Genomic DNA, 10925 nt, shown 5'->3' on the forward strand with positions numbered 1-10925 from the left:
ATCGGCTGTCCTCTACCGATAGATGTTAGCCGATTGTAGATTAGATAGTGGTATTGCCAGAGATTATGTAAGATATATGATAGTTCGACGAATTACATAAACGAGATCAGAGTATCACAAACATGGAAGCACTAATCCCGAGAACACAAGTCGTCATAACAAGTTTTACCTCTTGTTGAAGATCGAAACCGATGCAGCTCAACCCGAAAGCAAGAACTCGTCGAAATAAAACTAAAGCAAAAAGGGTGGCGATGCGCCGAAATTGTATTGAACGTGTGTGTTAAAAGTTACATAGGGCTCGGGTCTATTTATACCCGAGAATTACAAGATATGCCCATAACGGACACGACTAATATCTTTAACAAACTCTAAGATACCATAAGTCTTTACGGCAGACTTTTGCCCAAGCATATCTCTAAGGAAATTACATAAAATATCCTAATTAATAGATACAATTGACTTCTCAAGACTCTATCCATGTGCGGCAATCATCTTGAAGCGCCTTAATTCAACCCAATATCATACATCAAGTTGCATTATCGGAATCGGTTGTATCAGCTTACCTAGTCCGACTCAGACCCAGCCGATCCTAATCGTAGCCGATCTGGACTCCAGCCGATTCCTGCTCTGTTTCTGAACTCAATCTCCGCCTCCGACTTTGCTTCGATCTAATATTCTTTCCCGATGCCGATATTACCAAATTTGGTTGTTAACACATGCCCCCCAAGTCCGGAATATTTGGTAATGTTTCGGATTTGCTGTAAATCGACCCCGAGTAAGTTCGCACTTTGCCGTTTTCCGACCGTTACTGCCATGCTTTAAATATTAAACGTCACCCTCGAGAAATCTCACACCGTGACTTCCGTTTTCACCGCTCAAGCGAAACTTTGTCTTCTCTCTCTCCAGCGATTCCTCCGACGCAAAAGCGACTTCCAGGTGACTTCATCTTCGGCGAGATTTCCGCCTGCAGCGATGTCGTCCTGCACCAACCCATCTGATGCGCCTTCAGCCGAGTATGCTGAGGTAAGTTCCCGTCGGCTTGATCCCCTTTCTTAGCAGCAGATCGATTTTCTCTTATCTTACATTGCTCTCTTTTTCTCTGTTGTTTTGGATTTGTAGCATCTCTTCAACCTAGTCGCGATTCCCAGCCTTTCGCACAAAATCCACTATTTTCTTGGCCCAATCGGCAACCTCGACCCCACTGATTTCATCATTGGTGAAACCAACCGGATCCCCTTTAGACTAGCCAACCCTAACCTGGGTCACTGGAAGAATACCTTCAAGTCTTGGCCATCTCTCGAAAAACCCACACCTGATAAAAGCTGGACCACCTGGTACCAACGCGTATCGTCTAGTAAGAAAGTTCACTGGGATGAGATTGGAATCGGCCAAGCGCTTGCTCTCACCATAGCCAATTCTGCTAAGGATGAACCTCTGATGGCTACCGCCACCTACTTTTGGTCCAACACCATCAATGCTTTCTTATTCAACCAAGGGCCGATGACTCCAACTTTAATCGACATCACCATGATTACTGGATTAGATGTAACTTCATTGGCTAACCCTATGAGTATGAACACCAAGAACCAATTTGACTTCAAGACCAAAAGCATAGGTGGCTAGTCTGGCTATGTGGCAGCATATATGGGCCAAGGGTCTGTTACCCCTCGGGAACATGTAGCTTTCTTGCTCATGTGGTTAGAAAAGTTCCCCTTCTATGGATCTAGTTGTGGCCCTACAACCAACAGGCAATTTGTAGCTGAAGCCTTAGAATCAAAGAAAGAATTTCCTTTGGGCAAAATCCATCTCGGCTATCTGTACCAAACATTGAACAACGCATCGGCTAAAATAGCCGTCGGCTCAATAGTTGGAGCAGGCGGACCATGGTGGCTGCTGCAAACCTGGTTAGTCCTGATAGTCATGAAGGTTGTCAATCGGCCCTCTATGACAGAAGCTGAATTCCCACTGCCAGAGCCGATTGCAGGAGACGATGGAGAAGAGCGCACCCATCGCAGATGCATGTCATATGGAGAATATGCATCCACACCAACCGATGCTGGAGCGAAGCTATCGGCTGAGCTACTTAAGAATTGGTTCTGCAGCTCCTATGAAGGTTTTAAGAAAGATGCACGAATCTGGTTTCCCTATGAAGACTCAGCAGACCTTGAACTTCCATCGGACTTTAGATTTGAAGACATTAATCATGAAAAATTCCAAAAATCCAGAGAAGTTCTTATAGCTACAATCAGCCTATGCATCCTCCCCGTCGGCATTCACCAAGGGAGAAACATCCAAGTCTCCTACGAGTTTTATCACCCAATGAGCTCGGCCAGACAACTTGGATTGGGCCAACTCCCAATCGGCTTATTCTTTGCCGACAAGATTCAATGCCGAGGACAAATCACATCCACTCTAATGATGGATCGGCTACTTAACCTACCAAGACCCCCTCTGGGCAGCATTGATAATATTGAGTTGGCAGGATTTAGAAGCAAAAACTTTGACAGATGGTGGGGTGAATGGAAGCTGCATCTATTTCATCAATCGGCTTCAATGTATATGACAGATCTATTCCCTGACGTCATACCCCAGGTAAACTTTGTCATTACTAAATTGCATAATCAGTTAGCCGATTCATTACTTGACTAATCTTTTTCTCCTATTTTGCAGACAACAGAGTCCTCCCCTCCTCATCAAAGTAATAGTGGCAAGGACATTGAATATGCTCAAGGTCTAATTCCGAATGGAGGTGGACTATCTCCCCCTGTTATCAGCTACCATGCCCCCAAGACTTCAACTCTTCTTCACGGCCTAACCAGGGAACTAGCCGATGCACGCAAGAAAAGGAAAACCAGATCATCGGCCATGAGTACCTTGGTCTTAGCTCCAAAGAAAAAGGCCAAATTCAAGAAAACTAAACCGACTGATAAGTCGGCTGATGATCTACCCGCCTTGGATACATCTATTGAACAAGCTTTAGATGCAGAGGAAATTGGTGAAGATGTTGACCAGGCTGTAGCCGAAATGAGTGACACAGAAAGAACACCATCGGCTTCACCCAAGCAAACGCCTCCAACTCCTTCTGCCCCCATTCATTTTACAAGAGTAAGTATCTCTCTTTGACATCTTCTAAAATTACTTCCCTCTTCGGCTAATTACTCATAGACTTTGTGGTTGCAGAAAAAGAAAACTGCTGTGAAGAAAAAGCCAGCAGCAACGATTGCCAAGTCGGCTCCACCAGTAAGATGACTTTAATTCTTTTACTTAATCAAACTCAACCGGCTCTATATAACACTTGTCTATTCTACAGCCTCCTCTTGCTTCTCCTCCTGTATAGCAATCGTCAAGTGACCAGACTCCATCGGCTGTGGGGAGTCATCACATCAAGGAGGAAGAACAACCAGCTGCTCCTGCTATCCCAGTAAGTTTTCCTTTGTCTCAACAATTAGATCGGCTATAATTTACCCAACTCTTACTTTTTCCGAAATTGTCTCTGCAGGTTCTAGCCGATATCTTCTCTTTTGATATCAGAGATTACCTTGATGAGGCAGACGAAGACACTTCAAGCAAAGCCCTAGCTCCCCTATCCGATGATGTAAGAAAAACACTTGAAGACATCTCTCATCGGCTAGAAGCCTCTTCTTTAGATAGCTTGGTAGTTGACTGTGGATCAATTAGGTCACGGCTGCATGAAATTCAGGCTCTGATTCCCGAAGATTTGGCCGATGTCCTAACTCCAGCCGCTTATCTCGAGCAACATCAGTTCAAGCTGGAAAAAGCCAAGCTAAGACTAGCCGAACGCCGTGAGCGCAAAGAGATTGAGGTCACAATCCAAGCTAATCGGCAGCTTGTGCATGAGGAAAAAACCAAACTTGATCAGCTATCTGAAGGTCCGATCAAATCCAATATTGATCAGCTTGAAGCTCGCAAGATTGAGCTCTTGGTGCAACTTGAAGAATGCAATGCCGCGCTAGATATGGAACACAAAAAACTAGTCGATCTCCCAAAATCAATTGAAGAACAAAAAACAAGGCTGAAATCGGCTATCAAGAATGTTGCGAACTTGACCAAGTCCCTAAAAGTCATCCCTGGAACTGATGCTCAAGATGCCCAAGCTATTGAAGAAGTAGAACAAATTAGGCAAAGGGCTATTTTGGCTATCCAGCGATACTTGTCTCAATAACTTTTGTGTAATAGGACTTAGAAATTTTGTAATCGGCTAAGACGTTCTAATACTTTACTGTCTTGACAATCCTTTGTGCCGATTAATATGATTTTTAATATGACTTTGAAATTCGCTCAAAAATTTGCATTGCATTTTGATATATATATGTGCCCCCCTAATTTTACAGTGTCAAAAGCACTGGTAAAATTATAAAACAACTAAGGGCGATATAACAATATCAGCCACTGTACATCGGCAAACCACAACCGATTACACCATGAAAAACAACTAAGGGCGATATAACCATATCGGCCGTCTCAAGGCGATGTAAACACATCGGCTGTCATGCATCGGCAATGCTAGACGATCATGCGTTAACCCAAACACTTGGGTAATATTGCTTCAAATATTTGCCATTGAGCGCTCGCCCATAGACTTCACCATCAAGCCCTTACAGCATATATGCTCCCTTAGACACAACTTTATAAATTTGGAACGGTCCTTCCCAATTCGGCGACCACTTGCCAAATTTACTATCACGAGTACCAATCGGCAAAACCAACTTCCATACAAGTTCTCCTTCCGAAAAATCTTTAGGTACCACTTTCTTATTATAATGCCGAGCAACACGTTCCTTATCCTTGGTAACCTTTGCAAGGGCTCGCAATCGTGACTGAACCAGATCCTCCCTCTCATCGGCCATAAGGTTGTAATACTCATCGACTGTTAAATCGTTTTGGAACTCCGTTCTTCGAGAGCCGATTCTAACCTCCCACGGCAAAACAGCCTCATGCCCATAAACAAGTTTGTAAGGAGGGACTTGGATGGATCCATGACAAGCCATCCTAGAAGACCACAACGCTTCGGCCAACCGAGCATGCCATTGCCGAGGATAATCAGAAATTTTCCGCTTAATCAATTTGATCAAAATTTTATTAGACGCCTCGGCTTGCCCATTAGTTTGTGCATAATAAGGTGAAGAATTCAACAATTTGATACCCATGCTATCGGCAAACTGAACAAACTCATCGGACACGAAGATTGAACCCTGATCTGTAGTAATAGTTTAAGGAATACCAAATCGGTAGATTATATGTTCTTGAACTAATTGAATGGCATCCCCAGAATCAACTTTCTTCAAAGCAATCGCCTGCACCCACTTGGTGAAATAATCAGTTGCCACCAATATAAATTTATGTCCTTTACTCGATGGTGGGTTTATCATACCGATCATATCAATTCCCCAACCTCCGAATGGCCATGGCTTAATAATAGGATTCATAGCCGACGTCGGCGCTCGCTGAATTGCTCCAAACTTCTGACAATCTTGACACCCCTTATAATATCTGAAACAATCCTCCAGCATTGTCGGCCAAAAATACCCTGCACACCAAAGTAACCACTTCATCTTATGAGCCAATTGATGAGTACCACAAATTCCTTCATGAACTTCGCCGATTGCAACTTTAGCCTGATCGGCACTCAAGCACTTAAGTAACACTCCATCAATCGTCCAATAATAAACCTCATCATCCAACAGTGTATACTTTAATGGCTTATATCTTAATTTCCTAGAAGCCGATTGAGATGGATTATTCAAATATTGATGCACATCATACCTCCAATCATCGGCTGTCATCGCTGCAATTTCAACTTTAACATCTTTGATCATCGGCTTATACCCCGACGCCCCTTGAGCTAAATCATTAGCTTCAACATTTTGTTCTCGAGAGACATGCTTTAAAGTAACCAGCCGAAACTCTTTCATTAGTTCGTGGCACTTCTCATAATAAACTATCAATGTATCATTCTTGCATCCATACTCTCCTGCCAATTGACTGATTATTAGCAAAGAATCCCCCATGATTTCAATGGCATCGGCTTCAACTTCCTTGAGTAATTGCAACCCTTTGAGCACTGCTTCATACTCAGCTTGATTATTAGTCGCATACGGTTTAATAGTATAAGCAAACTCGAAGCATGCCCCCTAGGGGAAATTATAACCAGACCGATACCACAACCATGAGTACACACCGATCTATCAAAGAATAAAGTCCACGGCACTATATCAACTGAGCCAATTGAATCATTATGATGTTCCACAATAAAATCGGCCATAGCTTGTCCCTTAATTGCCTTCAACGACTCATACCGAAGATCAAACTCGGTTAAGGAAAATATCCACTTTTCAACCCTTCCTTTCAATATTGGAGCCGATAGCATGTCCTTGACAACGTGGGCCTTGCATATAACAGTGCACTCATTGGATAGTAGATAATGCCTCAACCTTGTACACGAAAAATACAAACACAAGCATAACTTCTCCATAGGGGAGTACCGAGCTTCAGCATCCAAGAGTCGACGACTGAGATAGAATACAACTCGTTCCTTCCCTTCCAACTCCTGAATCAAGACTGAGCCGATTGACTTCTCACCGGCCGATAAATATAACCTAAACGGTATTCCTTTTTGTGGAGGAATCAAAACAGGAGGAGAGCTCAGATATTCCTTAATATTATCCAAAGCCTTTTGCTGCTCTGCCCCCAAGTAAACTGCTGATCGGCTTTCAATCTCAACCAATGGTGTAAAAGGTTCTAACTTTCCAGACAAATTAGAAATAAATCTTCTAACAAAATTTATCTTGCCGATCATCTCTTGTAATTCTGTCTTATTCTCTGGAGGCTAAATCTTCTTGATCGCATTAACACTCCTTTGAGTTACCTCGATCCCCCTTTCATGAACAAGAAATCCCAAAAACTGGCTAGCCGATACACCAAAAGCACATTTCGTCGGGTTCATCTTCAGGCCATATTTTCTGGTTCTCTCGAAAACCTTCCTCAAATCGGTTATATGGTCCTCTATTTCTTTAGACTTAACAACCACATCATCGATGTAGACTTCACCAACCAGCCGATTAAATTACGATGTATGTAATTCATGGCTCTTTGATATGTAGCTCCAGCACTTTTCAAGCCGAAAGTCATGACAACCCACTCAAATAAGCCGATTGCACCAGGACACCTAAAAGCTGTCTTATGAATGTCTTCTTCGGCCATAAAAATTTGATTGTATCCCGCGTTTCCATCCATAAAACTCAAAATCTTATGTCCCGAAGCAGCATCAACTAATTGATCGGCTACTGGCATTGGGTATTCATCTTTCGGAGTGGCCTTATTCAAATTTCGGAAAACAATGCATACCCTGACCTTGTCGTTTTTCTTGATAACAGGAACTATACTAGAAACCCATTCAGTGTATCGGCAAGGACGAATACAACCAGCATCATACAATCGTTTAATCTCAGCTTTGACAGGTTCAAGCATATCGGCCTTGTACCTCCTCGGAGGTTGTTGATGCGGCCTAACCCCTAGTATGATAGGTAGCCGATTTTCAACAATCGATTGGCTAACTCCAGGCATCTCATAATACTCCCAAGCGAAGCAATCTCTAAACCCTTTTAAGAGCTCTATCAGCTTGGTTCTAAACTCTGGAGATAAGTTCTTACTAATAAATGTCGGCCTTGGCCGATCGCCTGGACCTATGTCTATTTCTACCAGATCATCGGCCGACATGAAACCTTGACCTTGCTTGTCATCGAGATCATCTACTGTATCCTTAGTGTAGACATTTGAACCCTCCACGACGCCCTCAAAATAATAGCTTGGGTTCTCCATCTTCGATTGGCTGTATATCAGAATCGGACACTTTTAGAAAATCTCCATCCTAGACTTTTTCAGATAAACAATCAAGGCCATCCATCTCTCAAAGAGCTAAATCGGCACTGGCAACATTAACTGACCTGTCGGCTGGCATGATCTCTATCTTGTCGCCTTGCCATTGAATCAAACACTGATGCATAGTTGAAGGAATGCAACAATTGGCGTGAATCCAATCCCTTCCAAGCAACAAGCTGTAAGAACCCTTCCCATCGATGACAAAAAACGTGGTAGGAATAGTCTTACTGTCGACTGTCAGCTCCACATTCAGAACACCTTTGGTTTCCGATGGATTACCACCAAAGTCTTTGAGCATCATGTTTGTCTTGATGAAATCCTCGGCATTTCTACCCAACTTTCTGAACGTAGCATAAGGCATCAAATTTACCGCGGCCTCACCATCAACCATCATTTTAGACATCGGCTTCCCATTGACGTAGCCGTTTATATACAATGGTTTAAGATACTGATTCTCTGTCCCCTCGGGTTTCTCGAACACTGCCTGTTCTGGTGACAGAACCAACTTAGCCGATTCCTCTTCCGCCTCGTCGACATCGGCTTGATCGATCCCGAATTCGGCTAGCAAGGTAAAGACCATGTTAACCGGTGCCGTCACAACACTCTTCCCTTTTGCCAACCTCTTTGCCTCATCGGCTGCAACATCATCGGCTACAGGAACCAGATTCTTAACACGCCACTCCTGCCTTGGCTTTGCTTTCTTCAGCCGATGATTAATTTCTTGTTCAACCTCCTGAAGGCGCTCCCTGTTCCTCAATCTTTGAACCCTTCTCTTCTGATTCTTCGTGAAAATACCAGAAGGACACCATTGATTCTTCCTGATTACATTGTCCTCTTGGCCATGATCTTGATTCACTGGACCTAATCTTTGATGAACGGAAACTCTTGTCTGCCTTAGCCGATTACCCTTATTATATGATCGGCTTGAACTCTCGACAATATCACTGCACCCAGGCAGTTTTCAATAGATGGCAACCTCATACCTTCATTCCAGCAGAATCTAAAGAACTCACAACCCCAATGAGGATCAAAACCATCATTGTATTCTTCATTATGCTTCTCCTGCTGCCTGTCATACTTCCTCTGATATTTGTTGATAATCTTAGCCGAATTCACCTAAAAACCCCTTGCACGGGTCCTATCGGCTGTTTGGCCAGCTGTATGCACCATATTAACAGGAAAAGGGTTACCATCGACCTTCATCGGCTTTTTGGAATCATCAAACCTAATCTTGCCTCCCTCAATGGCCACCTGAATCTGCTCTCTAAAAACCTTGCAATCGTTAGTAGAATGGGACCCAGAATTATGCCATTTGCAATACCTCTTTTTGCCTAATTCCTCAGCCGATGGGATTGTATGACCAGCAGAAAGTTGAATTTGCTTCTCTCGGAGTAGCAGATCAAAGATCTTGTCAGCTTTAGTAATACCAAAGTCATACTTCTCCTCTTTTCCAGAACTTTTTACCCATTGGCATGGTATGACATTTTTACTCCTCACCCATTCGGCTGCAGCTATTTCAGAATCGTCCTCGTCATCATTCAACCCATAGATGTATGGACAAACATGATTAACTTTCTTAGAGCTTTTCCTAACTTCCGCGAACCTATGTTCATGCAAGGTTACTTTCTGTATCGGATGTGATAAGCTATCAAAGTCTTCAGACAAGAACTTCTCCCTAATCGGAGCAATCATACCCTGAAAGACCAAATCGACTAACTGGGCATCAGTTAAACTCAAGCTGAAGCATTTGTTCCTCATCTCCCTGAATCTCTAAATATACTCGTGCACGGGTTCATCATGCCGCTGCTTAATCGCTGTCAAGTCAGATAATTTCATCTCATGAACCCCACTGTAGAAATAGCTGTGGACTTGCTTCTCCAAATCGGCCCAACTATTGATCGACCCATACGGCAAAGAGGAAAACTAAGTAAAAGTCGATCCAGACAAAGATAACCGGAACAACCTAACCTTCAAAGCGTCTATAGCCGATGCTTCACCACACTGAGCTAAGAATCGGCTAATGTGCTCATAAGTTGACACACCATCTTGTCCCAAAAATTTGGATAAGTCTGGAACTTTGAACTGATTGGGCAGAGGAACTCTCTCAAACCAGTCAGGGTAAGGCTGCCGATACAAGCTTCCAGTCTCTTTTGGTTTAAGCCCAAACTGTTCCCTCATTACATCAGCAATTACATCTGCCCATGGTCATTGTTGAGCTGCCCCTTGTGACTGTTGCTGCATGGGCTCGAACTGACCGTATTGAGACGCAAACTGAGGTTGAGCCAATCCCCCTGGCTGATATTGGGCTTGCGGGGAAGGAGGCTGATATTGATAATTCAAGTTACCCCCTTGGTAATTGTGAAGATTCAGCTGGATATTACGTACCAAGTGCTCAGGGACAACTTGAGGCATTAATGTGCCATCCGGTTGTACGTGGTGAACCAAGTGTTCTGGGACAACTTGATTTAAAAATTATTGCACCGGCTGACCATCAGGCGTCGCAAACCCGGCCGATGCGCTTATTGAACCTTGGTGCTGGATCGGCTGAACAATTTGCTGTCTTAACGGCGTTTGCTGAATCGGCTGCAGAGGCTGCTGCCTTGGTGGTGTTTGTTGAACTGGTTACCTAGCCTGTTGCTGGATTGGTTATACAACCTGCTGAATTGGGGGTGTCTGCTGAATCGGCTGCTGCTGAATCGGCTGTTGCTGTATTGGATCAACAACAGGTTGAGGTGGGAGAAACATGGCAGCAACCTGATCTTGGGTTAGCCGATTCGCAACCTGCCCACTATGCTGTGGCTGCTCTCTCATTAACAACCGAGGGTTCACCGGCTGGCCTGGCGCCATGGCTGATGAAGTAGGTAGGGGAGTTGATGCCGGCGCCGTTGGCTGAGTCGTTGGTGCAATGGAGGGAACCGCCTAAGTAGATGGCTGAACATCGGTAATCAAAGACCGATAATTTGGGAAGACACCTCCTTGCAAATAAACCGGGCCTACAGCCTCATGCTCAGCTATTGAACCATCAA

The 10925-nt window shown here is 43.9% G+C and overlaps 1 protein-coding gene across 1 annotated transcript; it reads left to right on the forward strand.

Annotated features, from left to right (window-relative positions):
* The first annotated feature begins 972 nt into the window (after positions 1 to 972).
* On the forward strand, positions 973 to 4183 carry LOC136356179 (MICOS complex subunit mic60-like). Its single transcript, XM_066309762.1, has 7 exons — positions 973 to 1023; positions 1120 to 1216; positions 2567 to 2592; positions 2671 to 3105; positions 3181 to 3240; positions 3338 to 3421; positions 3500 to 4183. The coding sequence occupies exons 1-7, from the start codon at positions 973 to 975 to the stop codon at positions 4181 to 4183; spliced, it is 1437 nt and encodes a 478-aa protein (XP_066165859.1).
* Positions 4184 to 10925: the final 6742 nt, after the last annotated feature.

The sequence above is a fragment of the Oryza sativa genome, chromosome 4 (assembly GCF_034140825.1).
Source record: "Oryza sativa Japonica Group chromosome 4, ASM3414082v1".
In the NCBI taxonomy this organism is placed as follows: domain Eukaryota; kingdom Viridiplantae; phylum Streptophyta; class Magnoliopsida; order Poales; family Poaceae; genus Oryza; species Oryza sativa.